The sequence below is a fragment of the Mobula hypostoma genome, chromosome 1, assembly GCF_963921235.1.
Source record: "Mobula hypostoma chromosome 1, sMobHyp1.1, whole genome shotgun sequence".
NCBI classification, from domain to species: domain Eukaryota; kingdom Metazoa; phylum Chordata; class Chondrichthyes; order Myliobatiformes; family Myliobatidae; genus Mobula; species Mobula hypostoma.
In genome coordinates this window covers 250,878,163-250,895,493 of record NC_086097.1, presented here as the reverse complement: position 1 = coordinate 250,895,493, position 17,331 = coordinate 250,878,163, and the positions used below count along the sequence as shown (strand labels likewise).

The 17,331-nt window shown below is 43.9% G+C and overlaps 1 protein-coding gene across 3 annotated transcripts in view; it reads left to right on the top strand.

The window, feature by feature from the left end:
* rad54b (RAD54 homolog B) overlaps window positions 1-17,331 on the top strand; it is a 217,756-nt gene that overhangs the window by 198,461 nt on the left and 1,964 nt on the right. For all 3 annotated transcript variants that reach the window (XM_063042472.1, XM_063042466.1, XM_063042462.1), the window contains exon 13: window positions 15,921-16,121. In XM_063042472.1, the coding sequence (XP_062898542.1) occupies window positions 15,921-16,121 (201 nt within the window). The remainder of the gene's footprint in view (window positions 1-15,920; window positions 16,122-17,331) is intronic.

Genomic DNA, 17,331 nt, shown 5'->3' with positions numbered 1-17,331 from the left:
GTTGAATCTTTGTGGGTTGAGTTAAGAAACTGCAAGGGTAAAAGGACATTGATGGCAGACATATACAGGCCTCCCAACAGTGGCTGGGTGGTGGACCACAGGTTACAACAGGAAATAGAAAAAGCGAGTCAATTGGCAATGTTATGGTCGTCATGGGAGATTTTAACATGCAGGTCGAATGGGAAAATCAGGTTGATAACATATCTCAAGAGAGTGAGTTTGTTGAAAACCTAAGAGATAGCTTTTTAGAGCAGTTTCTCATTGAGCTACTAGGGGATCAGCTGTACTGGATTGGGTGTTATGTAACGAACCAGAGGCGATTAGGGAGCTTAAGGTAAAAGAACCCTTAGGAACCAGTGATCACAATATGATTGTGTTCAACTTGAAATTTGATAGGGAGAAAGTAAAGTCTGATGTAGCAGTATTTCAGTGGAGTAAAGGAAATTACAGTGGTTTGAGAGAGGAGTTGGTCAAAGTAAATTGGAAGGAGCTGCTGGCAGGGATGTCAGCAGAGCAGCAATGGCGTGCGTTTCTGGGAAAAATGAGGAAGGTGCAGGACATGTGTATTCCAAAAATGAAGAAATACTCAAATGGTAAAATAGTACAAGCATGGCTGGCAAGAGAAGTCAAAGCTATTGTATAAGCAAAACAAAGGACATACAACAAAGTATAAATTAGTGGGAATATAGAGGATTGCGAAATTTTTTAAGACCTAAAAAAATCATTAGAAGGGAAAAGATGAAATATGAAAGCAAATAATATTGAAGTGGATAGTAAAAGTTTTTTCAAGTATGTTAAAAATAAAAGAGAGATGAGAGTGGATATAGGACCGCTAGAAAATGAGGTAGGAGAAATAATAATGGGGGACAAGGAGATGGCTGCTGAACTAGGTGATTATTTTGCATCAGTCTTCACTGTGGAAGACACTAGCAGTATGCCTGATGTTGTAGTGTGTGAATGAAGTGAAGTGCAGTTACTGTTACAAAAGAGAAGGGGCTCAAAAAGCTGAAAGACCAGATGAACTGCACCCTTAGGGTGTATGGGGTGCCAGGGAGGGGTAGCACCTCTGGTGGGGGAACATGTCGCGTCCTTTTCAGGGCGGTTAGTCCACCTTTGGTCCCCACCTGGCACTCAGCTCTCACCTGTGGCTCCCTGCAGCTGTTTGCATGCGACAGTGGCCACACCCCGGACAACAGCTTCGACAAGCCGGCTAAACCAGGTGAGGGTAGCCGACGGGTCTCAAACCCTCAGTGAGATAGGGAGTTGTCTATCCCAGCATGTGAAGACAGACTCCGGCGGATTGAGCGGACGAGACCAGCGGAAGGTCCAACGGTCAAGAAGGCGGTCTCTGCAAGCATCGTGGAACGTGTAGAGCAGGACAAGACACAGAAGGCGTCCTGGTCATCCACTGCGCCTAGTCCCATCTCCAGCCGTCTAGACTCTGTCTTGCCACTGGATCCAGATGGGAATTGGGAAGAGAGAGTGAGGCTGACGCTGTGCAACTCTCCATCACTTAAATCCAAATCACGCGCTAGTCTCGACACCATCATAATGGTGTCGAGGTCCTCATCGACGTCAATGATGGACAAACAACAAGGTTCCGAAAGAGATTGTGGTGGCAGTAGTAATGATCTTTCAAAATTCATTGGACTCTGGCATGGTGCCAGAGGATTGGAAAATTGCAAATGTCACTCCACTCTTTAAGAAAGGAGGAAGGCAACAGAAAGGAAATTATCGACCTGTTAGCCTGACCTCAGTGGTTGAGAAGATGTTAGAGTGAATTGATGAGGATGGGGTGATGGAGTACTTGGTGACACAGAACAAGATAGTACAAAGTCAACATGGTTTCCTTCAGGGAAAATCCTGACAGATGAACCTGTTGGAATTCTTCGAGGTGGTTACAAGTAGGATAGATAAAGAGATGCAGTGGATGTTGTATATTTGGACTATCAGAAGGCCTTTGACAAGGTGCCACACATGAGGGTGCTTACCAAGTTAAGAGCTCATGGTATTACAGGAAAGTTACTAACATGGTTAGAGCATTGGCTGTTTGGTAGGAGGCAGTGAGTGGGAATAAAAGGATCCTTTTCTGGTTGGCTGCCAGTGACTAGTGGTGTTTGGCAGGGTTGTTATTGGGACCACTTCTTTTTAATGCTGTATATCAATGATTTAGATGATGGAATAGATGGCTTAGTTGACAACTTTGTTGACAAGTTTGCAGATAATATGAAGATTGGTGGAGGGGCAAACAATAGGAATTCTGCAGATGCTGGAAATTCAAGCAACACACATCAAAGTTGCTGGTGAACGCAGCAGGCCAGGCAGCATCTATAGGAAGAGGTGCAGTCGACGTTTCAGGCTGAGACCCTTCGTCAGGACTAACTGAAGGAAGAGTGAGTAAGGGATTTGAAAGTCCCTTTCAAATTTGAGGGGCAAGTAGTGTTGTTCGAACAGGTAGGATGCAGAAGGACTTAGACAGATTAGGAAAATGAGCAAGAAAGTGGCAAATGAAATACAATGTTGGAAAATGCATGGTCATGCACTTTGGTAGTAGAAATAAATGTGCAGACAATTTTCTAAACAGGGAGAAAATCCAGGAATATGAGATGCAGAGGAACTTGGGAGTCCCTGTGCAGAACACCCTAAAGGTTAACTTGCAGATTGAGTCAGTGGTGAGGGAGGCAAATGCCATGTTAGCATTCATTTCAAGAGATCTCGAAAACAAGAGCAAGGATGTGATGCTGAGGCTTTATAAGGCACTGGTGAGGCCTCACCTTGAGTATTGTGAACAGTTTTGGGCCCCTCATCTTAGAAAAGATGTGCTGGCATTGGAGAGGATTCAGAGGAGGTTCGCAAAGATGATTCCAGGAATGAAAGAGTTATCATCCGAGGAATGTTTGATGGCTCTGGGTCTGTACTCGCTGGAATTCAGATGGATGAGGGGAGATCTTATTGAAACCTTTTGAATATTGAAAGGCTAGACAGAGTAGATGTGGAAAGGATGTTTCCCATCGTGGGAGAGTCTAGGACGAGAAGGCACACCCTCAGGATAGAGGGGCACCCTTTCAAAACAGAGATGTGGAGAAATTTCTTTAGCCAGTGGGTGGTGAATTTGTGGAATTTGTTGCCACATGCAGCTGTGGAGGCCAGATTGTTGGGTGTACTTAAGGCAGAGATTGATAGGTTCTTGACTGGACGTGGCATCAAAGGTTACGGGGAGAATTCCGTGAACTGGGGTAAAGGAGGAGATAGAAAAAAGGATCAGCCGTGATTGAATGGCGGAGCAGACTCAATGGGCCAGATGATCTTATTCTGCTTCTATGTCTTCTGGTCTAAGTTTAAGGAGAACATGGGCGGAACTTTTCCACTCAGAATGTGCTGTGAGTGTAAAATGCGCTGTCAGCACAACTGCTGCATGCGAGTTTAATTTCAACATATAAGAGAAGTTTGGATAGGTACATGGATTGGAGGGCTATGGTCCTGGTGCAGGTCAATGGGAAATGGCAATTTAAAATGTTTGGTCTGGACTAGATGGGCCAAAGGGCCAGTTTCTGTGCTGTACTCTATGAGTATTTTCTTTGTCCTCTGGTTTCCTATCACTAACTGAAATATGTATATGAGAATGTCAACGAAAGCTCACCTTATCTGAAAAAACAGATTGAGGATGATGTTAATATTCCTGTCTTTACTTTCCTGCAGGTGTTGAGAAGCAGAGGTTTCTCGACTTTCAGGAGAACAAATTATTTTAGATAAAACTATTGCATTCAGTTCTGGTCGCCCCATTACAGGACGGATGTGGAGAGGGGGCAGAAGAGGTTAACCAGATGCTGTTAGGATTAGAGGTTTAGACAGATGTGGAGATCAAGTCACTATACCCAGTATCTAAAGCAGAGGTTGATAAGTACTTGATTGGCCAGGGCATCAAAGGTTATGGGAAGAAGGCAGGAGAATGGGGTTTAGAGGGATAATAAATCAGCTATGATGGAATGACGGAGCAGATGATGGACCAAATGGCCTAATTCTGCCCAACCAGAACATTATGTAGTGGATGGGAGACATTGTCCAAGGTGGCATGCAACCAATTTCCCCCGGGATCAATAAAATATGACTATGACTATGACTATCCTCTTTTCAGACACCACCATCAGAGAGTCCAGTTCCATCCCCACAACATCACTGGCCTTACGATTGAGTTTGTTGATTCTGTTGGTGTCTGCTACCCTCAGCCTGCTGCCCCAGCACACAACAGCAAACATGATCGCACTGGCCACCACAGACTCATAGAACATCCTCAGCATCGTCCGGCAGATGTTAAAGGACCTCAGTCTCCTCAGGAAATAGAGACAGCTCTGACCCTTCTTGTAGACAGCCTCAGTGTTCTTTGACCAGTTCAGTTTATTGTCAATTCGTATCCCCAGTTAATTGTAATCCTCCACCATGTCCACACTGGCCCCCTGGATGGAAATGGGGTCACCGGTACCTTAGCTCTCCTCAGGTCTACCACCAGCTCCTTAGTCTTTTTCACATTAAGCTGCAGATAATCCTGCTCACACCATGTGACAAAGTTTCCCTCCGTAGCCCTGTACTCAGCCTCATCTCCCTTGCTGATGCATCCAACTATGGCAGAGTCATCAGAAAACTTCTGAAGATGACAAGACTCTGTGCAGTAGTTGAAGTCTGAGGTGTAAATGGTGAAGAGAAAGAGAGACAAGACAGTCCCCTGTGGAGCCCCAGTGCTGCTGATTACTCTGTCAGACACACAGTTGCAAGCACACGTACTGGACGGATGTGGAGGGGGGCAGAGGAAGTTAACCAGATGCTGTTAGGATTAGAGGTTTAGACAGATGTGGAGATCAAGTCACTGGGTATATTTAAAGCAGAGGTTGATAGGTACTCGATTAGCCAGGGTATCAAAGGTTACTGGAAGAAGGCAGGAGAATGGGGTTTAGAGGGATAATAAATCAGCTATGATGGAATGACGGAGCAGACGATGGACCAAATGGCCTAATTCTGCTCCCATGTCTTATGTTCTAAATCAGGGGTTTCCAACTTGTGGTCCACGGACCCTTCGGTTAATGGTAGGGGTCCAAGGCATAAAAAGGGTTGGGAACCTTGGTCTAAATCATTAGGATTGTATAACATCAGTTACGCTAACCGGCCACAAGATGGCAGAATTTGTGCTAATGAACAGATAAACCAGAGCACTAAATTGGATATATTTCATGCTATATGTCCAAACAGTTTCAAAATTTAGAAACCTTTTAACCAAAATACTTTTGAGTGTTATTAGAAAGGAACCTTGTAGTGTTCCTTGCTCTAATAAATGTACACAGATTGAATTATAAATGGAAAAGATTGCCTGTGTATGGAAACCTGATCTGTTATTTTTAGCATTTGAAGAATGATCGAAGTTTGCCGAGAAAATGCTATTTTCCATTTCAACAAATCACTAGAAAACGTAGACAGGTTTATATATCCATATCTGTCTCAGGTTTTTTGTTGCTGGGTGCAACCCATCACATCGGGAAGCTTCGAATCACAAAGTTGCAGATTTTGAACTGAACTGGCATGATGTTCAAAGTTCAAAATAAGTTTGTTACCAATGTACATAGATGTCACCATCTACAACCCTGTTAAGTAGTTATTGAGTCCCTTTATAAATTCTCATTTTCTATTTTTTTTCCATGACATTTCATTGGTTTTATAGAATTAGCATTTATAACTGTTTTATTTATTAAGTTTTGACTAAACTGATTAAATTTTATTAATTTTATCTGAATGCAGTATCTTCACTACTCTGTTTCACAAGTTTAAAAATTCACTTGGGTTATTTTGTTGTTCAAGTTTGTTGTCATTCAACTGTACACATGTATACTACCAAATGAAACACTGTTCCTCCAGACCAACACAGTACATATAACTCACACACAGAACACATAAAGTAGTATTATTTTTGTGGTGGAGCTGCCATCGACTCATAGGATAGTGTAGTTGTCTGTAGGGTTTTGTGACAAGATACAAGAGCAGATTGCCAGGCCTTTCTCCCACACAGATACTGCTGCTGCCCAGGCTGGGACCCGGCCAAATTTTAACTCAGGACCCTCCATCTCGAAGTCCAGTGCTGATGCCACTACACCGCCAGCCAGCCCAAAAGTAATATTAACACAAGTAAATTAACAAATCCAGAAGGTTTATACTTAGCATAAGTTAGAAAGTAAACTGTATAACACTTCTGGAGCTTCATACATGATGAGGTGTGGGAGGTGTCAGGGAGTTCTGTAGTTTTATGGCCTGGGGGAAGAAGCTATTTCCCATCAAAACACTCCTTGTTCTAATGCTACGGTACCTCCTGCCTGATGGTTGGAGGTCAAAGATATTGCAGGATGGATGGGAGTGATCCTCGATATTGCTAAGGGCCCCGTGTGCACAGCGATCCTGGTAAATATCTTGGCTGGGTTGATGAGATAGGTGGATGGATGTTGTTCTTCTACCTGTTCTTTTCTATGAAGCATAACTTTCAGCTGATATGAGGAAAATATAGGGGGATGTCAGAAGTAAATGTTTACAGAGATTGGTGGTGAATGGAACACACTGGCAGGGACGACGGTGGAGGCAGAGCCAGAGACATTTAAGAAACTCTTGGATGGATGGATGACAGAAAAATGGAGGGCTACAAAGGAGGGAAGGGTTAGATTGATCTAAGAGTAGGTTAAAAGGTTGGCACAACATTGTGGGCCAAAGAGCCTGTACTGGGCTGTAATGTTTTGTTGCCTATAGGTGTGAATTCAGTTTGATATTCAGCACTATTTTACATATTCATTTACACCTTAACCAGGAGACAGAAGAAAAGTTGAAGGAAAAAGTTGTATTTATGTCATGTACAGTAAGTACATTGTTATAGTATTTCATGAAGTATAAACACACAGTATTACATCAATACCTGATTGATTCCTGATGACTGGTGGATTCCAGTTACTTGGGTTGCTTTGGAACCAGTACATCTTGGCCCAATTAAGTAGCTGCCTAAATTAGCTAAAGTTTCATGAAAATAGTTAAAAGGCATAGGCATAGTTAATAGTCATTCGTAAGGCCAGTGATGTTGTGGGGATGGAACTGGACTCTCTGACGGTGGTGTCTGAAAAGAGGATGCTGTCTAAGTTGCATGCCATCTTGGTCAATGTCTCCCATCCACTACATAATGTACTGGTTGGGCACAGGAGTACATTCAGCCAGAGACTCATTCCACCGAGATGCAACACAGAGCATCATAGGAAGTCATTCCTGCCTGTGGCCATCAAACTTTACAACTCCTCCCTTGGAGGGTCAGATACCCTGAGCCAATAGGCTGGTCCTGGACTTATTTCCTTGCATAATTTACATATTACTATTTAACTATTTATGGTTTTATTACTATTTAATTATTTATGGTGCAACCAATTTCCCTCGGGATCAATAAAATATGACTATGACTATGACTATGAAAAAGACAAACTATGGTTTAACTGAGTAACAAAGGTATTTAAATGAAATGTAGAACAAATTAGAACACTATCAAAACTACTACAGTACTATAAAACTGCATCTTAGTTCTTAATAGTTATCAACAGAGGAGTTCACCCAGTGTACGCTGCCATGTTCTTTGACTGTAAATAAACAAAATCAATGCAGGCACCTAGTGCAGATGGTGGATTCCATCATAGAACTTAGAAATCTACAGCACATTACAGGCCCTTTGGCCCACAATGTTGTGCTGACCATGTAACCTACTCTAAAAACCGCCTAGAATTTCCCTACTATATAGCCCTTGATTTTTCTAAGCTCCATGTACCTATCTAAGAGTCTCTTAAAAGACCCTATTGTATCAGCTTCTACCACCATCACTGGCAGTGCATTCCACACACCCACCACTCAGTTACCTCTGACAGCTCCCTTGTACCTGCTTCCAAGCACCTTAAAACTGTGCCCCCTCATGTTAGCCATTTCAGCCCTGGGAAAAAGCCTCTGGTTATCCACATGATCAATGCCTCTCATCATCTTAAACACATCTATCAGGTCACCTCTCATCCTCCGTCGCTCCAAGGAGAAAAGGCCAAGTTTACTCAACTATTCTCATAAGGCATGCTCCCCAATCCAGGAATCATCCCTATCAATCTCCTCTGCACTTTCTCTATAGTATCCACATCCTTCCTCCTATTGGTGTCGCTGTCACCTCTGACAGGCCTCCATGTACCTATCTAAGAGTCTCTTAAAAGGCCCTATTGTATCCTCTCCCAACTTTTGTGTTATCAGTAAACCAGTTTCATTTCCCAATACCAGCTCAAGTACAGCCTCTCCTCCAGTTGTCTTACCTACACTTTGCGTTACGAAACCTTCCTGAACACACCTAACACCACTCCATCTAAACCCCTTGCTCTAAGGAAATGGCAGTCAATATAAAGAAAGTTAAAGTCACCCATTACAACAACCCTATTATTATTGCACTGTTCCAGAATCTGCTTTCCTATCTGCCCCTCGATGTCTCTTTACTGTTGGGGGGTCTATTAAAAAAACTTGGTAGAGTTATTGCCCCCTTCCTGTTTCTGACTTCCACCCACAATGACACAATAGACAATCCCTCCATGTCTCCCTTCTTTTCTGCAGCCATGATTCTATCCTTGATTAGCAGTGCCACTCCTCCCCGCTCTTTTGCCTCCTTCCCTGTCTATTTTGAAACAGCTATAGCATGGAACTCTCAGCAGCCATTCCTGCCCCTAAGTCGTCCAAGTCTCTGTAATGGCCACAACGTCACAGTTCCACACATTGATCCATGCTCTACGTTCACCACCTTGTTTATGATACTCCTTGCATTAAAATAGACACATCTCAAACCATCTGGGTGAGTGCCTCTCTGCTCTATCATCTGCCTATCCTTCCTCATAAACTCCCAACAAGCTGTCACTACTTGTGCACCAACCACCCCATCCTCTGCCTCTTCACTTCAGTTCCCACCCCCCTGCAAATCTAGTTTAAACCCTCCCCAATAGCATTAGCAAACTGCCCTCCCAGAATATTGGATCCCCTCCAGTTCAGGTGCAAAACATCCCACTTGAACAGGTCACCCTTTCCCCAGAAATGGTTCCAATGATCCAAGAAGATGAAACCCTGCCCTGTGCACCATCTCCTCAGCCGCTCATCCATCTGCGCTATCTTCCTGTTCTGACCTTCACTAGCTCGTGACACGGGGAGTAATCTGGAGATTACCACCTTGGAGATCCTGCCCTTCAGCCTCCTTCCTAACTCCCTGAACTTACTGCACAGGACTTCTACTTCTCTCCCGTCTATGTCATTGGTACCAACATGTACCACGACCTTCAGGTGCTCACCCTCCCCTTCAAGAATATTCTGCAACCGCTCAGAGACATCCTGGACCCTAGCACCTGGGAGGCAACATACTCTCCTGGTGTCTGTTTTGTTACCACAGAATTTCCTGCCTCTCCCCTACTATCGAGTCCCCTATGACTATTGCTCTACCTGACTTCGCCTAACCCTTCTGAGGCTTAGAGCCGACCACAGTGCTATTGGTCTGGCTGCTGCTGCCTTGCCCAGATAGGTCATTCCCCTCAGCAGTATCCAAAGGGGTATACCTGTTGCTGAGTGGAATGGCCACAGGGGGACCCTGCACTGACTTCCTTCCCCTTTATGCTCCAAATTCTGCACTCTGGGTGTAACCACCTGCTCAAAAGCCTTAATTCTCAATTGTTCTGCCTCCTGGGTGATCCTTAGTTCATCCAGCTCCAGCTCCTTAATGCGGTCTTTCATGAGCTGGAGTGGGCTGCACTTCCAGCACGTGTGGTCATCAGGGAGACCATCAGGTTCCATGAATCCCCACATCCTACAGGAGGAGCATTCCACTGCCATATCTGCCATCCTGCCTGCACTGTACAATGGGCAACCAAGACCAAATCTTCTAGCCTGTTTCTTTGACCTCAGCCTCTTTTTGTTGAAGCCTCTTCAGTCAAAGCCTGACGCACCCTCTCCCATCGCTGGCCCACTCCCAACAATGGCTGGACCGCTTGCCCCTTCTATACACCTATCTAATTTGCAGTGCTCTGCTCCTGATGCTGATTGGACCTCTGGGGTGTCTGAACGTCCGCGAAGCTCTCCATTTATACCAGCTTTGCCGACCTGCGAGTAACCTCTTTGAAGTATCATGAAGACACTGATTGGAACCCTGGAATACTACCATACAATGCTTTTGACTATTGCATCCCTCAAATCTTCATTTTCCTTGTAAAGTTCAAGATGATTGTCTAAACCTTCAAATATTTTGTAGGTACTAACTTGTTGATGTAGTGAAACCGTTTCTTTTTCACTCCTGGCCATTTCTGGAATCTCCAAACCTTCATGCTTGAAACCACAGTGAGCAAAACAGTTCTGAAGTTTCCTACTGCTTAGTTCTCATCGAATATCAGTGACAAAACCTCTGCTTTTTGAACACAAACACACGCAACTGATACTATTTAAAAAACTTCTCTCTGAGCACGGTGTAGTATCTAACTGCCACACAAGTACATATGACTGATGCTAGGTAGAAGCTGTTCAGCAAGAGTCTCCTGTCCTAGTTAAGCAGAATAACTGAGATAAATAAAGCTTTCTGTTTGAAGAACCTTTGCTGAGGAACTGACTGGTCTTAGTTTCATTTGGTTAGGCACGTCTTCAGCTCCAAGTTATTATCCAGCTTTTGAGTATAGGTATGTAGATACGAGGTCAGACTTGATCAAATTTTGAATGTAAAGTTACCATTACCATTGTCAAATTACCAAATGATCGTCCATGTCACCTGAGAGCAGGATATGACAGTCAATCAAAAGAACACAGCAGTGTGCACTGGATGAATTCATCTGTCAATAACTGCTTGGAACTAATACACACTTCTATAATACTGTAGTAGTTTGGGTAGTGTATTCTGACACCACTTTCTAATAGAACATAGAATAATACAGCACAGTACAGGCCCTTCGGCCCACAATGTTGTGCCGACCCTCAAACCCTGTCTCCCATATAAGCCCGCACCTTAAATTCCTCCATATACCTGCCTAGTAGTCTCTTAAACTTCACTAGTGTATCTGCCTCCACCACTGACTCAGGCAGTGCATTCCACGCACCAACCACTCTCTGAGTAAAAAACCTTCCTCTAATATCCCCCTTGAACTTCCCACCCCTTACCTTAAAGCCATGTCTTCTTGTATTGAGCAGTGGTGCCCTGGGGAAGAGGCGCTGGCTATCCACTCTATCTATTCCTCTTATTATCTTGTACACCTCTATCATGTCTCCTCTCATCCTCCTTCTCTCCAAAGAGTAAAGCCCTAGCTCCCTTAATCTCTGATCATAATGCATACTCTCTAATCCAGGCAGCATCCTGGTAAATCTCCTCTGTACCCTTTCCAATGCTTCAACATCCTTCCTATTGTGAGGCAACCAGAACTGGACACAGTACTCCAACTGTGGCCTAACCAGAGTTTTATAGAGCTGCATCATTACACCGTGACTCTTAAACTCTATCCCTCGACTTATGAAAGCTAACCCCCCATAAGCTTTCTTAACTACCCTATCCACCTGTGAGGCAACTTTCAGGGATCTGTGGACATGTACCCCCAGATCCCTCTGCTCTTCCACACTACCAAGTATCCTGCCATTTACTTTGTACTCTGCCTTGGAGTTTGTCCTTCCAAAGAGTACCACCTCACACTTCTCCGGGTTGAACTCCATCTGCCACTTCTCAGCCCACTTCTGCATCCTATCAATGTCTCTCTGCAATCTTTGACAATCCTCTACACTATATACAACACCACCAACCTTTGTGTCGTCTGCAAACTTGCCAACCCACCCTTCTACCCCCACATCAAGGTCGTTAATAAAAATCACGAAAAGTAGAGGTCCCAGAACAGATCCCTGTGGGACACCACTAGTCATAATCCTCCAATCTGAATGTACTCCCTCCACCATGACCCTCTGCCTTCTGCAGGCAAGCCAATTCTGAAACCACCTGGCCAAACTTCCCTGGATCCCATGCCTTCTGACTTTCTGAATAAGCCTACTGTGTGGAACCTTGTCAAATGCCTTACTGAAATCCATATAGATCACATCCACTGCACTACCCTCACCTATATGCCTGGTCACCTCCTCAAAGGACTCTATCAGGCTTGTTAGACACGATCTGCCCTTCACAAAGCCATGCTGACTGTCCCTGATCAGACCATGATTCTCTAAATGCCCATAGATCCTATCTCTAAGGATCTTTTCCAACAGCTTTCCCACCACAGATGTAAGGCTCACTGGTCTATAATTACCCAGACTATCCCTACTACCTTTTTCGAACAAGGGGACAACATTCGCCTCCCTCCAATCCTCCGGTACCATTCCTGTGGACAACAAGGACATAAGGATCCTAGCCAGAGGCTCAGCAATCTCTTCCCTCGCCTCGTGGAGCAGCCTGGGGAATATTCCGTCAGGCCCCAGGGACTTATCTGTCCTAATGTATTTTAACAACTCCAACACCTCCTCTCCCTTAATATCAACATGCTCCAGAACATCAACCTCACTCATATTGTCCTCACCATCATCAAGTTCCCTCTCATTGGTGAATACCGAAGAGAAGTATTCATTGAGTTAGTCCTGACGAAGGGTCTCGGCCGGAAACGTCGACTGCACCTCTTCCTATAGATGCTGCCTGGCCTGCTGCGTTCACCAGCAACTTTGATGTGTGTTACTTGAATTTCCAGCATCTGCAGAATTCCTGTTGTTTGCATTGAGGACCTTGCTCACTTCCACAGCCTCCAGGCACATCTTCCCACCTTTATCTCTAATTGGTCCTACCTTCACTCCTATCATCCTATTTTTCTTCACATATTTGAAGAATGCCTTGGGGTTTTCCTTTACCCTACTCACCAAGGCCTTCTCATGCCCCCTTCTTGCTCTTCTCAGCCCCTCCTTAAGCTCTTTTCTTGCTTTCCTATATTCCTCAATAGACCCATCTGATCCCTGCTTCCTAAACCTCATGTATGCTGCCTTCTTCCACCTGACTAGATTTTCCACCTCACTTGTTCCTTCACCGTACCATTCTTTATCTTCCTCACTTGGACAAATTTATCCCTAACATCCTGCAAGAGATCTCTAAACATCGACCGCATGTCCATAGTACATAGTACATAGTACATTTCCCTGCAAAAACATCATCCCAGTTCACACCCGCAAGTTCTATCCTTATAGCCTCATAATTTGCCCTTCCCCAATTAAAAATGTTCCTGTCCTCTCTGATTCTATCCTTTTCCATGATAATGCTAAAGGCCAGGGAGTGGTGGTCACTGTCCCCCAGATGCTCACCCACTGAGAGGTCTGTGACCTGACCCGGTTCATTACCTAGTACTAGATCTAATATGGCATTCCCCCTAGTCGGCCTGTCAACATACTGTGACAGGAATCCGTCCTGGACATACTTAACAAACTCTGCCCCATTTAAACCCTTGGAACTAATCAGGTGCCATTAGGGAAGTTAAAGTCACCCATGATAACAACCCTGTTATTTTTGCACCTTTCCGAAATCTGCCTCCCAATCTGCTCCCCTGTATCTCTGCTGCTACCAGGGGGCCTATAGAATACTCCCAACAGAGTAACTGCTCCCTTCCTGTTCCTGACTTCCACCCATACTGACTCAAAAGAGGATCCTGCTACATTACCCACCCTTTCTGTAGCTGTATTCCTGACTAGTAATGCCACCCCTCCTCCCCTTTTTCCACCCTCTCTATCCCTTTTAAAACACTGAAATCCAGGGATATTGAGAATCCATTCCTGCCCTGATGCCAGCCAAGTCTCTGTAATGGCCACTACATCATAAATAACGAAGGACAAGGTGAAAATTATTCATGATTCAAGTCAAGTCAAGTTGATTGTCATTTATCATGCGTAATATCAAACAAGACATCATTTCTCCTGTCCAGGGTGTATAGCACAGTAGTACACATAACACACAATAACTTAGGAAGTAAGAAATGTGCATAGGTAAACAAAGTGAAGTGCTTAAGTTAAATATTGTGTGTACAGTACAAATTATCCAGTGACACTTTGAATGCAATGCAACAGTGTTCAGAAGCCTAATGGCTTGGGGGAAGAAGCTGGTTCCCATCCTGACCGTTCTTGTTTTTATGCATCAGAGTCTCGTGCCTGATGGTAGAAAGTCAAAGACTTTACTGTAGGGATGGGTGGGATCCTTGATAATGCTAAGGGCCCTGTGTATGCAGCACTCCTGATAAATGTCCCCGATGGATAGAAGAGAGACCCCTCTGGTCCTCTCAGCCATTCTCTCAGCCCTTTGTAGGGACTTGCAGTCCAATGCTCGACTGCTCCCATACCAGATGGAAATGCAAGTTGTCAGGATGCTCCCAGTGGTGCTACTATAAAATTCAGTTAAGATGGGGTTGGGGGTGGGGGGGAGGCCTTGCTTGCTGCAATCTCCTCAGGAAGTGGAGGTGCTGCTGTGCCTTCATATTGAGGGACCAGGTGGGATCATCCAAGACTGCTTAATGTCATTTTCTGTATGCAAGAGAACGAAATAGTTGTTACTCTGGGTACACAATGCAGCACAAAAAAATGACAACAAGATAAAGAACAGAATAATAATGAGAAAATACAATCAATATAAATACATAAGATAGCCTATATACATAGATTGATTGTATGTCCATAAGATGACGCTAGGCACAGGAGTGTCTGTACATAAGGTGACTGACTGGAAATGATAATGTAGTGATAGTTGGGGGTGTGGAGGGGAGGGTTAGTGGGTGGAGGTGTTGATCAGCCTTACTGCTTGGAGAAAGTAACCGGTTTTGAGTCTGGTGGTCCTGGTGTGGACGCTGTGTGGCCTCCTCCCTGATGGGAGTGGGACAGACAGTCCATGAGCAGGGTGGGTGAGATCCTTCATGATGTTACTAGCTCTTTTCTGGCACCTTTCTCTATATATGTTGAGAAAAGATGTACCCTTCTCATTTTTTTTTGAAAACAGAGGAAAATATGTTGATATCCCAGGAGGTTGTATTGTCCCAGATGTTTATAAACTCAAATTTATCCCTGATATTCTGCTGGCTGCTTTCTCTAGCTTATTTGATTGTGATTGAATTGAAAAATGTTTAATCACTTAATCCTCGGATTAACTAATAAACAGCGTTTCCGTGAGTAAAGCTCATTTTCCCGTGTTAATGCTTTTATATAATTGTAATATTCAGCTGAAGTCCACTGGTATTCTCTGATCATTATTGATTTTGCAACTCTGTTGAAATGTGATTTAGAATTTGGTTTTAACTTCTCTTTGAGTTTAAGAGCTGAAAGATAATGTTGCAGCTCTGTAAAACCCTGGTTAGACTACACTTGGACTATTGTATTCAGTTCTGGTCACCTCATTACAGGAAGGATATTGAGGCTTTAGAGATGGTGCAGAGGAGCTTATTTTTAATTTATTGAGATACAGTGTGGCATCGTCTCTTCCAGCCCTTCAAACTGTGCTGCCCAATATTCCCCTGATTTAATCCGAACCTAATCACGGGACAGTTTACAATGACTAGTTAACCTACCAACTGGTATGTCTTTGGACTGTGGGAGGAAAGTGGGCATCCTGAGAAAACCTACACAGTCACGGGGAGAACAAATAGCCTGCTACGGGCGACGGTGGGAATTGAACCCAGGGTCACTGGTCGTGCTAACCACTACCACCAGGCCACCCTGAGATTTCCCAGGATGCTGCCTGGATTAAAGAGTAGTTTTATGAGGACATGTTAAATGAGTTACGGCTTTTCTTTCTGGAGTGAAGGAGGATGAGAGGTGACTTGGTCAGGGTGTACAAGATGAGTTGTAAGTAAGTGACTGGTCACTAACTTTTTCATCTGTTATAGGAACGATAGAAGAGAAAATTTATCAGCGACAGATTAGTAAACAAAGTTTATCTGGGGCAGTGGTTGACCTGAAAAAGAAGAGAGACCATGCCAGCTTTTCCCTGGAAGAACTTAGAAATCTTTTTGAATTGGATGAAGACTCTGATTGTCTGACTCATGACCTCCTCTCTTGTACCTGCCTGAGAAATGGGGAACTGTCAGGTAAGTCATAGAGTCATAAAGCACTACAGCACGGAAATGGGCCCTTCAGCCCATCTAGTCAGTGCCAAGTCCCATCAATCTGCACCTGGGCCATAGCCCTCCGTCTATCTATACAAACTACTCTTAAACGTTGAAATCGAACACGTGTCCACCACTTCTGCTGGCAGCTGGCTCCACACTCTCACCACCCTGTGAAGATCCCCCTCAGGTTCCCCTTAAATATGCTGAGCCCTGCTGAACATTGTAAACCAGGTTTTGGTTATATTTCAATAAAATGGCAAACTAATTATTACATATAGTGAACTCTGTCGTTGAATCAAATCAAGTCAGCAAGAAGTAGGTGTCACCAGGCTTCCAGTGCCAACATAGTATACCCACAACTTATTAGCCCTAGATAGGTAGATAGATATACTTTATTAATCCTGAGAGAAATTTGGTTTCGTTAGTCCCGAGGGAAATTTGGTTAATTTCCTAACCTTACATGTTTGGAATGTGGGAGAAGCACCTGCAGAAAACGGGGAGAACGTACAAACGCCTTACAGAGAGCAGCAGGAACTGAACCCTGATGTAATAATTGGCGCTTGCAAAACGACCACCACGCTACAAACCCCACCCCCTGTGATTTTTTTTTAAATGATGGGTTCCTGGATTAGTCATTAAGATTAAATGGCAGCTGTTTTACCGTGAAGTTAGTAAAAATGCAAAATCTGCCATTTTACAGGCAATTCTTTAAACAGTGATTAGTTCAGCCAGACATTAAATCCCCTGCCTCTACATTCTGTTGTAGCTAATGACAGATTCTGAGCCAGGAATCTTTATCAAAAGGGGTTGAGGGTGCGTGTGAACTCAAACATGTTGCCTCCCTTGTTACATACACAGACATGCTGCACTGTGCAAAAGTCTTCGGTACATGTAAAAAAAATCCTGTAAAGCGAAGATGCTTTAAAAAATAATGAAGTGAAAAGTTTTTAAATATAAAAAAAACTCTAAATAGCAGTAAACAGTAAAAAAACTAATTTAAACCAATATTTGGTGTGTCCGCCCTTTGATTTTATATCAATTCTCTTAGGTACACCATTGTACAGTTTTATAAGAAAATTGTCTGGTCAGTTGTTCCATGCATCTTGGAGAACTTACCACAGTTCTTGTGCAGACTTTGGTTGTCTCGCTTGATTTTGCCTCTCCAGGTAATCCCAGACAGCCTTGAGGA